This window comes from Phragmites australis, chromosome 2, assembly GCF_958298935.1.
Source record: "Phragmites australis chromosome 2, lpPhrAust1.1, whole genome shotgun sequence".
NCBI lineage: Eukaryota > Viridiplantae > Streptophyta > Magnoliopsida > Poales > Poaceae > Phragmites > Phragmites australis.
In genome coordinates, this window is record NC_084922.1 from 39,072,508 (window position 1) to 39,087,056 (window position 14,549).

General features: G+C 45.2%; 1 protein-coding gene and 1 long non-coding RNA gene across 3 annotated transcripts; both read right to left on the reverse strand.

The window, feature by feature from the left end:
• Window positions 1-2,195: 2,195 nt before the first annotated feature.
• Window positions 2,196-6,124, reverse strand: LOC133910089 (uncharacterized). Of its 2 annotated transcripts, none has more exons than XR_009908482.1 (3): window positions 6,030-6,124; window positions 5,836-5,934; window positions 2,196-3,376 (listed from the first exon to the last, which is right to left on the reverse strand). It is a non-coding gene; the product is annotated as an uncharacterized LOC133910089 (long non-coding RNA). The 2 variants fall into 2 exon arrangements; XR_009908483.1 differs by lacking the exon at window positions 2,196-3,376 and adding an exon at window positions 5,408-5,644.
• Window positions 6,125-6,683: 559 nt separating this feature from the next.
• On the reverse strand, window positions 6,684-11,317 carry LOC133908768 (pollen-specific leucine-rich repeat extensin-like protein 1). The gene is made up of 3 exons (XM_062350922.1): window positions 11,024-11,317; window positions 9,621-9,890; window positions 6,684-8,250 (listed from the first exon to the last, which is right to left on the reverse strand). Exons 1-3 carry the CDS (start codon window positions 11,150-11,152, stop codon window positions 6,904-6,906), a joined length of 1,746 nt encoding a protein of 581 aa, XP_062206906.1. The 5' UTR covers window positions 11,153-11,317; the 3' UTR covers window positions 6,684-6,903.
• Window positions 11,318-14,549: the final 3,232 nt, after the last annotated feature.

A 14,549-nucleotide genomic window follows, 5' to 3' on the forward strand; every position in this document is an offset into this window, starting at 1 on the left:
GGTGATGATGAGGGCGAGCGGGCAGTGACCCCGGTGGCCACACCCAAAGGGTGGTGCCAGGGGAGGCGACGACGACATGGCTACGGGCGTAGGCGCTTGAGGGTGTGATGGCTCGATGGCACAGATTACACGGCGACGACGATGATCCAACATGGCGACGGCGGGCTAACGGGTGCTCAAATGGTGTCGACGAGCACACTCGGTCACGTCGCAGCATCGTCAGAGGGAGGAGGCACCGGAGAGGTCGAAGCCGAGCAGTGTATTCCAAAGCGGAGGAGCGATCGACGAATTGGCAGGGTGACATAACCCGATCTCTGATTGGGAAAAAAATTTCAGTAGTGTTAGGTAGCTAGTAGTGCGTGCAACCGATGGCGCGGCCCACTTGACGACACGCACATAGATCATGACCACATGCAAGTAGATCACGTGCAAGTGCATGCAGATCATAGCCATGACCACACAAAGCAGATCATGACCACGTGCACATACGCAAATTGGCACGCGCACGCGAGCAAATCGACCTGGATGCCAGAGCGAATCGATCAAGCAGATTGACGCGGCCGCCCAAGCAGACGTGCCCGAGCGGAGCGACGATGACACACCCGAGCAGAGCGACACGGCCGCTCGAGCAAATGATGCAGCCACTCGAGCGACACGGCTGAGCCAGGAACGCATGTCCGACGAGCAGAGCCTTCTGACGAGAAACAAGCACACGGAGGAGCCTTCTGGTGCTGGACGATATGAAGACGGAGACGGATCAATAGGATCGGCCATGAAAACCTAGCTACAAGTTGCACAGCTCCCGACGGAGATCAATCTCTCCAAGGGTGACGCGGCGGAAGCTGTGGGTTTAGGGTTAGAATCAAAACATAAACTGATATCATATAGGAGGAATAGAATATATGTAGATTTTATATTGAGTCTCTCAAACGGTATAAATAGAGCACAGAGATTTAAAGAGTAGAATATCATCCGATATATATAGCAGTAAGGAATTATAAATCCTAACTATTACTCTAAAGTCTAAAGCTCTTCGGGGTGTCGACACTCGAGTGAAGTCTGAAGTGTGATCCGGGGAGGCTGGGTTGGCGTGGGGTTTGCTTCGCTTCGCTTCTGGGGTTCCGAGATAGTGTTTCTGTGCGCTGTATCTCCGGTGGGACGACGACGAGGAGGAGGTGATCTAGATGGAGATGACGAAAGGGGTGAGCTAGTGAACAATTTGGTGTGTGGAAGTGGAGTTTCACCATTTCTTCGATTAGGTTCTGATGCTGGTTCTTGTTAGCTTTCTCTATGAATTGGTGATGACGGCTTGAAGAGAGACGAGAAAGGTGTGGCGCAAACGCATAAAGTAGAATTTTAGGATGAGATGAAGTGCGTGGCAGCTGGCGAATTTTAACAAATTGCAGTGAATTTGTGTAATACTAATACAGTCTTGCCTTCGAAAAAAAAAAAGGGACTTAAGGGATGACGACTTTAGAATAAAGGTGAGAAAGAACACAAACTTTTAATATAGGAGGGCATATGGCATAAGAATCTCTATTTTTTGTGACTATCTTTTCTACGTTTGGAAACATTGGCTACATGCTGTACAAGTGCCGTGTCCCCCCTTAAAAAATGAAAGAGCTGGCAGTCAGAACAGTGAGCATAATATGGCAACTTTCAAAATACAACAGCAATTTGAAAGAGGAGAACGGCATATCACATCTCAAAGACCTAACCTCAAACGGAATTCGTTGGCAAGTAAATCTGGATAGATTCTAAAATGATGTTACAAAACCCTGTGAAAATTAAGAGAGAAGGCAGCGCAAAAGACCTCAAGCTTTATCTTTATGCATGTTACTGATAACAACGGCTTTTGGGAGCTATCATTGTGACTGAGCGACACTTGTTAGGTAGGTTAGTTGGATATGGTTATTGAGGTGAAATCTGTTCATTTGGACTCGAGTCTTAGACTAAGTATGGTTACTCCTATTTTCTTAGGATTTAATCTTGAAGGAATATGTGTATGTTCTATAATCAAAGCATGTAACCACACTATGTTATACCTTTAAATTTTTTTGGATGCGTACTTAAGACACATCCACTTGGGTGTGGGTGTGGTGGGCATTATAGAGGTTTTTTTAGATAAGGGGATATATTGACATTCCTGCCTCTGCATTAGATATGTACTTAGCCATTCGTTATTACAAGTTAATGCAAGAAAGGAAAAAAGACTAAAATTCTATGTGCACAAAGCAGCACAAAGTCTTGAATCCAACCTACAACTAAAAACCACCATACAAAACCACACTTCAACAACAAAGAACTAATGTGCAGCAACGACACCTGTTATCTTTCACCACAAAGTGATTGGATCAAGCTCCAATAACTCCATTGTCCTCCCGCAAAAGGAAGATGATGAACATAACATCTAAAGCATCTCACATGTCTTTAAAGTCCACCGATCGTCCATCGATCGGTCAGCTGTTGGCGCAATCACGAACGGTGACGAACGACGCGACCAACTAGAACTGCCTGTCCTTCCCATGAGCAGTTGAGCATCTTCTTTCCAAAGAAGCTCCAACGAATTGGAGCACCACCACCGAAACCGAGGCGCCAACGCATGGCCATGCAACAGATCACCGCTGATAGCCACTCGAGCAAATTAGGAGGCGTCGTCGATGCTGTGTAGAGACAAGCAAAACCAGCCACAGCCAAAACCGGCACATTTGAGCCGCACCGTTCCAACCGACATGCCAAGATCCTGAACGTCTTTGAGGACGCCGCACCGACCCGCCACCCGCTCGCCAGCGCCCCACACCAATGGCCGGATCAAGCAAGGAGGCAGCGGTTGTGTGATGGCGCTGAAACGACCCACCGTATCAGTTTGGTGGGCCTTGTGATGGCGTCGGGGCGACCCGCCACATCTCTTCGGTGGGCCTAAACACCGTTGTCGACATGGGATCTGATTGGGATCAGCTAGCACCTTGCGGATCGAAGTAGTAGCTCATAGATCCGGCCATCTTGCAATCGGATCCGTGGTGAGAGAAGAAAGAGACGACATCACAGATGCTGCCGCGAGCCGATCTGGCAGAGACGGATCAACGACTGCGACACCATAGACGATAGCTTAATCAGGGGAAGAAAGAAATGCCAGGTAGAAGATAGCCTTACCGCCGCCATCCTCGTAACCGGTCAGGCTTCCGATGGCGTGCTCTTGCGGCGGTGTGGCCGCGAGTTGGAAAGGGACGGCTCTCTCTATGTTAACTTGTAGTATCACCTCATTGCTTCTATCATAGCATTATGGAGGCTAATCCCTTCTGTTTCAAGCTCCTAACATGCTTTTTGTTTGCTTTTGCAGAACTTGCGCTGTCAGCGTTTGTGCGGCACCATGAAGCTAATCAGAAAGCGCAAGCATCAATATCTTTCCGTCAATAGAAAAGAACAGGCAAACAAAGACCGATTCTGTTTTCGTAAATTTCGACCTAAGCATCTACTCTCTCTCCCTCTCTTTTTGCGAAATAAGCATATACTCTTTGTCTCTGCCTCTTTCAATATTCTGCTGAAGTAAAAAAACAGGAAGCCCAAAATTGTAAGACATAATTCCAGTAGAATCCCTCAGAATTCCCGTGTTCTGAATGTACGACATAAGAAATAAGAATGCCGTTTCTTAGCCCGTTAAACCATTCCCAACTATTTTCTCTTTATTTCGTTTCATTTTTTATTTTCTTTTTCGTACTCATCCTTTTTATTTTCTTTCATCTCTAACAACTTACACTCAAAGTGATTCGTAAAGAAAAGTAAGAGATAATCCCGTTCCACATAGAATGACTTCGAAAATCCTTTCGTGAAGAAAAATCGTTAGAATACTGAAGTAAATAAAATCCCTTCACGAAAAGATTAAATCGTGAAAAAAATCTGTTAAACATGATCTTACAATACGACACAGTATGCTTAAATTTCATGATCGCTATTCCCTAAACTATACGTTAACCAGTGGCAATTGTGTAGGCAATGGCTGGTTGTTTGCTTGCGTCCTGCACAAACATGACGCGTAGCCGGAGATCCGCAGGGTGCTGCTCGGAACAGAGGCGCAGGCGCACGGCTAGAGGAATACGCCAATGGCACGTGGGCCCAGAATCCCGCTCGTGGGTGGAGCTGCCACAACCAGGTTAAAAAACCGTCGGTAACCGCTCAAAAATCGCGGTTATCGACCTTCCCGGTCCGGTCCGGTTTCAAAAACCGTTCGGTAACTAAAATTTGAATTTAAAAAATTCGAAAAAATAAAAAAATTTAAAAAAATTCAAAAACAAATCTTAAAAAAACCTAGACATAATTCTAAGAACTTCTGTGAATTTTTTTTTTCAAAAATAATGTCGTTTGCATCATATTCTATAGGGAGAAAGTTTGAAAAAATGAAAAAAAATTGAAGCGTGCGGCTCAATTATTAACTCACGTTAAGGAAAAATGTAACATGCCAACACATATTTTTCTTGTATAAAACGTATTTTAAGAGAATCTTTAAAATTGATTTCACTTTATTTAGAGTTTTATTAAATTCTCTATGATTTTTACAAAGTTCACAAGCATAAAGTGAATATGTTAAGAAACATCACTGTAATTAATTTTTTCATATCTACTATTATTTTTTCTACGTAAATCATAATATAAATAAGCTAATGAAAGTGGTTTCACTAATTTTTAAGGTGTGATGGGTCAGTTATGAATTAATCTAGTCGCAACATATTTACACAATCATGCATGTTACAATAACTAATTCATAAGTTCATATATTTTTAAAAGATATAGGATCATGTAAGAAGACTAACAAAATTATTTTCATGATTTTTGGATTAGCAAAGAGTAAACTATGCATTTACCTTTGTTTAACAAATAAAATTTCTCACAGAAAATTTTGAACTTTTTTATGAGTATAAATACTTTTATCATGTAGATCATGTTACAAGGAAGCCAACAAAATTTGTTTCACTTGATTTGAAGCTCGGATGAATTAGTTATTGATTTTACAAGATTGAACCTTTTTTAGGTTTTTTTGTTGAACTGCGCTGAAATTCGATAAAACCGCTCGATAAATCGAGAAAATCGAGCGGTTACCGACCCAAATCGCTCGGTAACCGACTGAATAAAAAATGCGAGAAAATTGCTCGGTAACCGACCCAAACCGCTCGGTAACCGACCAAAACCGCTCGGTTACCGAGAGGGCAAAAACATGATTTTTTCGCAAAAATTTAAAATTTACCAAATGAATTTTCTCTAAATTTTTTTGAATTTTTAACCGATAACCACGGTTATCGCGCATTTTCGGTTACCGCCAGAGCTCGATAACCTAGCTCCGGTTGGTAAATGGAACCCTGGCCACAACCGGACAAACCGCTTGGCCCCGCCTGACCACGCCTCCATCCCACCACTCAACTCTGTCGCTTTTCCGTATCCCGTTACCGCGACACGCGCCACTGACGCCCGGGCCCACCACGTCGTACCACACCTGTCGTAGCTAGACCAGGTCACTGAAATGTGGGCCCGAGAGGCACAGGAAGGGCGGCTCGTTGCGTGGGCCCCGATGTCAGTGAGAGTCCGTCTCGGAAGGGTGGTAGGCGCGGCGACACCGGGAACGTCACTGCGACAGCAAAAGCTGGCGACATCCCTGGGGATAAACACGTTGGCCGCCGCTGGGTTAGCGAATAGGCTGTGTCAACAGAGTAGCGCACTCACGGAATTGCCACTTGACTCGCTCGGATTCTACTCTCCCCCATTGGGCTAACGATCTACAGCAGCGGTAAAAGAGAGGAGAATTTTGTGATCGTAACAGAATAGAAGGGGAGAGAATATTCTCACCGGATGGAAAAACCGCCGCCGCCGCCGCCCCGGCTAGTGATGGCGTTCGTCTCCCTCTCAGAGCCCCGGCCTGCGGTGCTGCGCGATCCCTTTCCCTTTCTACATCCGATTGGGAGGAAAAATGGGAATCTGAGAACTGAGATACGGCTGCACAGGAGGAGCTCTGGCAGTGGAGTCGGAATGGACTCACTTACTGGAGCAGGCGTTTGGTTTTCTGCAGCCTCCCTCCGTCGGCCCCGTCGTCTTTCTCACTCTCGATGTCCGCTTGGCCTCCTTGCCCCGAAACTCATTCGAGTGAGACGTTTTACGTTTCCGCCGCGGAGGGGTGCAAAGATGCTTTATGCTCTTTCTCCGTTGGGCCGTGATTCCCAAGTCCCAAGTCCCAAGTTTAACGAAGGAAAGTGCTGTCTCAAGTCACAAGTCCCAGCTCCTAACTCATTCTCCAATCTATGCATACAGTATTTCCACATGCTTGCTGATGTGCAAAAAAGATGAAAGCATATGATACGAGTATACGATCCACGCCGGTTGTTCTCGCGATCTTCTTTTAAAAAAGAATCAAATTGATCGACCTATTTTTTTCGAAAATAAAACCTACATCGAATAGTTGATAAGAGTCAGCCCGGTGAATGGGTTAATATCTGGTCTCCCCTTCTCTACCCACCGGGTCTCAGTAAGATCGGCTGATGTGTCCATCTCTTTCTCCCCTGGTGGTGTCGGAACTCTTGCTGGATTTGGTGACAACCTGAGATGAACAAAATTTAGCAGCAGGCCAGCTCAAGTCGAGGGGCAACAGTGGATAATCATCGTCTGACCATTCCACACACCACAAAATTTGACACATTGCCTGGCAATAAATTGCTTTACAACAGATCTGAATACTCCAGTTGACATCATATACGTTCGTAGTACACGTGCCGCAGCAATTACATGAAACTCAACTCCAGTTATATATGTCGTACAGCCAAGCAACACACGGCATCAGCTCAAATCTTATTTATTTACCTGCGTGATAACGGTCATAAATCATAACAGACGACCGAGGACGGTGCCCAAACCTGGATCAAATCACCACGCACGAGGGGGCGCTCCGGGCCCTGCTTCGTTCAGCCTATCAAGCAGTGAGTTGAAATCCATTTGCTGGCCGCTCTCCGCCATCCTCTGAGTCATGTTCAGCACCTGGTCCCTTGGATAGCCCATGGTGATTGCCCTCTCGATCATCTCTCCGTAAGGATGGCTGTGCATTGTATGCGACCCTGGATGTCTCATGCCACCACCACCTGGGGGCATCTGTGGTGCCTGCACTCGTGAAAGACCGCTCGGTGGGTAGCCGTAACCTGTGTTGTAGCCTTGCGTGTTGCCCTGTGGTGCATATTGCCGAGGGCCAGCATAGGACTCTTTGCTTGGAGGTGGCCCAAAGGAGCCCTGACTTGAAGGTGCTAGCTGATGCCTTTGCATGCTGTGCTGCGGCGGTGGCTGAGTCGGCGGGATGCCAGGTCCCCCGTATGAATATGGCACTTCAGAATGGCTCCCACCTGATGGAGCAACAGTGTTGTATTGTCCTTGCATAGCCACATTGCCAGGCAGAGTTTCAGGGGTGGGGTTCAAGGGCTGGTGGGGTGGATAACGAGGGTAGTTTGGTGGAGTTTGAGGTCTCATATGAGTCTGCACAGGAGGATGTGGTTGCATTGCCTGAGGAGGAAGCTGGGGATTAGATTGCTGTGGATGCACTGGTGGTGGAGGATACTGTTGAGCATTAGATTGGGCTTGATGCATTGGCTGTGGAGGAAACTGCTGAACATTGGATAATTGGGGCTGCTGCGCAGGTGGAGGAAATGGTTGTGAGAAAGTCTGCTGTGGCTGCGCCACTGGTGCAGGAGTCGGCTGGGAGGATTGCTGGTGCCATTGCTGCTGGTATGGAGGGTAAGACTGCGGCTGGGTTTGATTTGCTGCCTGAGGCTGTTGAGCCGAAGCATGTGCCGGAACATCTTGAGCTGGGGTCCTTGCTGGTAAGTACTGCACCTCCGGTTGCAATTGCTGCCCCTGTGTGTCCTGGATACCTGGAGCTTGGCGCTGTGGGTAGTAGACAATGGCTTGGCTAAGAAGATAGCGGTCCTGCTGCGGCACAAGAGGGGTAGGGGCTGGCTGTTGCACAGGTTGATCCTTGTACTGTTGGACAGGTTCAGAAGCCCTAGGTGCGAGTGATGGTGAGTTCACCTGATGAGGCAAAACAAGGGCCAATTGCTGGTCTGATGTATCTGGCTTTTCCTCAAACTTCCGTGGCTCAGGTAAAGATGGTGTTGGCACATCTTCCTTCTTTTTAGATGAATCTTGTGTAAGCTGAAATTTGGCCAATTCCTTCTGAGTTTCAGCTAACTCTTGTTTGTCCCTAAGAATTTGGATAGACCTGTGCACCTGCATCATTTAAATTTTAAATAGAGCACATGTAAATCAGATGCTCAAAGATCTATCAGATACATAAACATGATGCAACATAGATGTAGAAATTGAACAATGAAGACTGAATGATCAGCCAAAAGAAAAAGATGGTCAGAATCTTCTGAATGTAGATATGATCAGGTTTTCTCAGAGAATTTCTTAATAGAACAGGATATATGTTAGGACAGAACCAGCAGCTACTTTTTGTAGGCTTCAGCCTATACAGAGGACCATTGTCAACCATGGTTTTGGCCCGGGTACAACATCAAACATAAGTATATGCGAGTAGAGTGAAGTGCACAAGCACAACAGGCAATAAGACTGGTTTGTCATAATTGTTATGAATAGCACTTGTATTCATTATAGGGGCTCTAGGCCAATATATACATCTAATGATCTAACAAGAGGAAAGTAGACAATAGGATTTTCATATAAATTCTGCCTGCGCATCGCTGTCCATGCATTGTCCTTAAGATGTTCCCTAGAGAGAAAAATCCTCAGGTATAGCAGCTTGGATATTCTGAGATTTGAAGATACAGTCATGCCTACTAGGGGCATACCTGTCGATAGTTGTCCCCTTGAATAAGACTAAAGGCAAGGCACAGCCCAGCCCATGTACAAGCCACAATAAGATAAAGGGCAAAGCCGGTCTAGAAGATCTTATGGATTATCCTCCCGTTATAATGACTAATCCTTGCAGTGACATTGCTTTGCAGATCACATTGCAATAAGACCATCACTATTTTACACCATCTGTAGAAGTGCCCTCCGAATTAAAGCATGGCATAGCACCATGACATTGTTTTAAGAGAGGGCATGATGTGTAACTATCATGTTTGTAACTAAAATGAACAAAAGCGATAGCAGCTCAAAAGCCTCCACAGACATACTCACATACCACATAAAAACCTCAACGTGACAACAGGAGATACAGTTAGTTCATATATCTGAATGACTCATCTAATATTTCTCTATATCAATACCTTTCACTACTTAGACTGGACTAACGACTTACTAGATGACAATATCCAACAACATGCATAAAAACATCCGAACAGCAAATTGGAGTAAACATTTACAGCCGAGAAAGCAACATTGCATGTAAGTGACAAGAAAAATATGTTCTGAATCCTGATGTGACAAGTATCCTAGTAAGATCGTCTCATCTATAGAAATTATCACAATAAATAATGACACATATCAAGCAACTCAAAAGGCTGGCATTCTACAGGTTATCATATGACATGATCGTACTGATACAGAGAATGCAGAAACAGACAGGATGGGAATAACGTGGAAGCATCATCTAGTCTAAAAAACAATCTTGCTCTAAATAATTTACTTACTTCATTCAGATGCTTCTCAAGAGACTTCAATCTTTGATCAGTCTCATCACAAAGCACATCGCTTCGAAGTTTACATATGGACCTCTCAAGCTTATAACAATAGATCTCCAGTTGTGAAAGCCGACTAGTGATCCCCTCGAGAGATCGAAGCAAATTATCAGCATATTTTTTCATGCACTTCTCAACCGCAGAAAGTACATCCTCCTTGCCATAACTTTCTTGTTCATAAACTTTGACAAATGGTCTCCCCAATCTGCTATCATGAAAATCCTGTTGCAGAAGTATTGGAATGAGAGCAGAAAATGATGAATGTAAGGCATGCATTTTTACCATAACCGTCCTAAAATTAACTCGCCGGTGAACGCTTGCATATATTTGATTAAAATCACCATCTTAAACACATAGTCTCATTGAAATATTCAGATTGGCCTTTCCTAGTTTATCAATAATAGCAACATTTTGATGATTCTATTACACCAGTTAAAAATCCTCCCTCCAACAATTCAAAGACCATTCACACAAAGTTTCCAGCAGGATCCAATTGGTTTTCACTTTTCACCCGTGAAATAGACCCCTCCCGCCCCCTTCAAACAGTATTGATCTGCCGACCCAAAGCACTAGACGCATATATCCAGATTCATCTAAAACCTTATGATCACTAATATTTGTAAGAGGGCAGTTACTGAATCATGCAAATTATAAGTGAGACTATTAGAGGATTACATGTTATAAACAAACTGGTTTTACTTTTTACAGGTAAAACAAATAACCATGACCACCATCAAACATTATTAAACCAAAAAAACCTATTTGATACAAAAGTAGCTAAAGGCCATAGTAAGCTAACAACTCCTATTTAAAACAGCAGATTTTTCATGTCATGACAGCACTAATACAGAAAGTAGTTCAGTACTTCAGTTTATAACCTAAAACGAAACAGCTCATTATTTGTTGCCTAAATTACATATTTAATAACCCAATAAATAGGACACGATAATCTAAGAGTATTGCAGATATATCAAGTAAAGCTTGATGTTCAAAACAAAAGGATCTTATGATTTTATCTGAATCGCAATATGTAAAACTATTAGAACCGTATAGACCTGAAGACTAACCGAGTCAGAAACTCACAACTCAGGTCATGCATAATAAGCTTTGAACCCACAAAACGTTCCATCTGAATCATTTCAAGAAGAAACTGAACAATTTTTTTTTTGGGTCGGTTTCATTTGTCCTGGTTCGAAAACTTCCCAATCAGACGAACGGATTCACAGAATACAACACTACACCATCGAACCAAAATCGATCCCCACGCTTCCATCAAGGCTTCGCGCAGCGACACTAGTGGCTAGCAATCGCGAAAGGGATCAAAGCAGAGGAGCGGCATGGAGGCAGACATGTACCTTGTCGACCGGATCGGGGCGCTTGGGGTCGGAGGGGTCGGCGAAGTTATCGTAGGAGCAGAGCACGTCGTCGGTGCCGAAGTCGAAGCCGCGGGAGCCGCGGCCCGAGGGGGCGCCGGAGCCGGACATCGCGGGGCTAGGGTTCTGGGCGGCTTTGCTTGGGGCAGAAGCGAAGGGGGAGGGTGTGGGTCGGTTGATTGGTAGTTACTACTGGCTCGAAGGTGGGAAGGGTCGAGGAGGTGGGGAAGAGATTAGTGTGACGGTCTGACGGAGGAGGATGACATCTTGCACTGTTTGGCCTGTGCCGCTGGGTGTTAAGGGTTACGAAGTGCTTAAAGGAGGCTAACTTCCTGTTTATTTTTTATTTTAATTATAGATTTTAGTTTTTAAAATTAAAATAGAAAATAAATAGATCGATTTTATAATACAAAATTCACAGTATGGGATTAGATTGTGCCACAATCTATAATCTAGAAAAAAATAAAAAAAATTATTTTTTGCATTGTGGATTATGGATTATGATACATATTTATCCATCACGCTATTACAAATAATATTTTGTTTCTTTTTTTCTCCCTTCACTCTCTCCCTGCTCTCTCTCCCTCTTGTTGCTGCTCGGCCGAGCTGCCATAGCAGAGCAGACCTCACTGTCAACCTCCCTCTTCCTCACCATTATTACCGTGGTGCGAACCAGACCAAGTAGGCACTGGACCAAGATGGCGACGGCGTAGAGGGAGAGGCGATAGAAGAGCGTAGCGGAGCATTATGTCGAGGGCGACGTGATGGCGGCACGTGGTGGTGCCTGCAAAGCCTCGGAACTAGGAGGTGGTTGAAGACGGATCCTCCACGTGTGACGCACGAGGGTGTGGCTCTCGGACCTTGTCGTGCGCAGGTTCACGTGGTTGCGATGACACAAAGGACTTCTTGGCGGCTGACCTCGTGGGCGCCAGGGGCTTGGGCTTCCTGCTCTAGAGCTCCTAGTGGATGCTTCACATGCTGGAGGAGGAGGAGAGCGTCAGCATCACCATGAATGGGATGGGAGACACGCGACAGAGCAGAGCATAGTTGAGGGTGGATCTTGGATCAGAACAAGCAGAGGAGGAGCGGAGGAAGGCTAGATATGAAGGTTGGTGTGTGCTTTGCAGGTGAGGGGGTAGTGAGGGGATGAAGAGAGCAAGTCTGTAGGGGAGGAGAGGGAAGGAGAGAGCGAATAAGTAGGAGAGAGGAAATATTCTAATAAACTAGTGTTGTTTGTTTTAGATTATACAATCTATGTTTCAATAATTCAAATTTTAGATTGTGAGAATAAAAATCTAAATTGTTAGAATCATAATAAAAAATAAATGAGCCGTAAGTATCTACTAATTTTCAATGTAAACAAGTGCTTAAATATAATTAACTATCTGATTAATATTAATATAAGTAGTGGTGCTTAAGTAAATATCTTATCTTCTATCTAAACACCTGTGTCAGCGCAGTTGAGAAAAATCATGATTTTTTTTTCCATAATATATACTTTAAGCACTCTATTGTACATGTTCTTTAACCATAGGTCGCGTATGGTCTCGGTTTGGTTGAGACGATAAGAGTAGGTTTATTTTTCTAAACCGACGGGTGTGTCTCGAATCGATCGCCTATTTTTCTTTGCTAATATTTGAGCACATTTTTTTTTGTTTAGATTAGAAAAATGTTTTGGAGAGAAGATTGAAAGAAAAAGTTTTTCCAGGGGAGATTGACGAAATAGATCAGACCATCGTGAGTCCAAGCTTTTTTTTAAAGAAGCCAGAATGATTTTCATATACATGTGTAAAAGATTATGGTGTAGTTCATACATTGACATCCTAGGAAAGATAAAAGGAACATAGAGATTCATATAGGGTTGTCCCGATCTTCTTCTTCACCGATGATCGGAGCAGTCACTTAGCGAATCACCACCCCATTAGCTGGGGAAGTCACGTTGAGCATGTAACTTGAAGCCAACAACCTTCTCGACGAAGGAGCTTTGAAGTTTTTTATTGCCATCAGTAGCACATCGAAGGACATGCTCTTGAACCGCTGAACACATTGGCACTTCATGGTGGCCACCGGCCGTAACATCACTGAGGGCCACAGGGTCAGATGCCTCAAGCATCGCAGATGGTCCTGAAACGTCGAACAACGAAGCGACTTAAAAACGCTCCCACACAGATACATCCAGGTAGAGCAACAATGACCTCTCTCGAGCAACACCAGCATCAACACCGTCATCGAAGCCTCCACACAGTCCACTCAGAAAACGCAAAACCCTCCTTGCATCCACAACAGAGCCCACGCCTTGACTGACGCAGTCAACAGGAAGGAGCGTGAGGTAGCAGACACACACCACCGATAGACTTGGCATGGGGAAAATCAAACCCAAGCTTCTCTAATCAACTAAAAACAAATACACATCTGTAGAAGCCGCTACTGAAGAGAACGCCGGAGCCACACAAAATCAACAAGACACCACCACATACTAATAACATCAAACAAACCTAACCTACACCATAAAAACAACTACAAACCTACCATAATAGCTAGATCTATCTACCTAAATTAAGCACCCGGGCGTACAACCGCCCGTCCCCACCCCCCCCACCCCCCACTCCCCACTCTGTTGACAGAAAGCCTGGTAGAGGAGGGGAACCGGACGGATCGGCGCCCGGAACGAAGAATAGTGCAGAAGCCGCTTTTCGCCTGGGTTGGAAATTTCTTGTAGATTTCAAAGGCCGCAGGGCGCAGCCCGTAAGTAAGGGCTTAAGCAAGCATCAGTCATCACCATCACATCTTTAAAAAAAAATCAGTCATCACCATCACTGCATACGCGCGGCACCGTGGGTTGTGGCAACGCCATGCCCCGCGCGCGCACAGAAGCGAGCTGCCAGCACAGCTCACAGCAGAGTCACAGCAGAAAGCACGGCCGGCATCGTCATCGCACGAGCAGTAGGCGGACGCGCGGCGCGGGCACGCACGGCATGTCGGCGCGTGACGGGCAACAATCTACTACCTAGCTACTGCAGCCGCACGCAACGGCACTCGATCGATCGGCACACGAGCAGTGCGGCGGTGCCGAAGAAGCGCGCACGCGCTCCCGCCGCCCGCGCGATTAGCGAGCAGCACATGGCAAGCGACGACCCGGCAAAGGCTAAGACGCCGGAGCAGGTACTGCCTGCATGGTTCGCCGGAACCATTGTACGTGCGGATATACTACGCCGAGGCCGAGCTATTTTTGTCAACTTTAATCCCGCTGATCTGGACAAGACCTTTGCTCGCTGACCTTTTTTGAGTCGGATGACGTGCTGGTCCCGTATTTGTTACCCGTAATCTGTGTTCGGCTTGGTCATAATCCATGGGAAGGTGCACATCAATCATTAGCTTTTATTAAAGTTGTTTGAAAAGGGTGACTTTCTGTGATCCATGCATCTTTTGGTCGATATGGTGCAGTACGTCAGTATGTTCTGCATAGTGCATATCAATATATCATGTACATATGCCGACACCTTGCGAA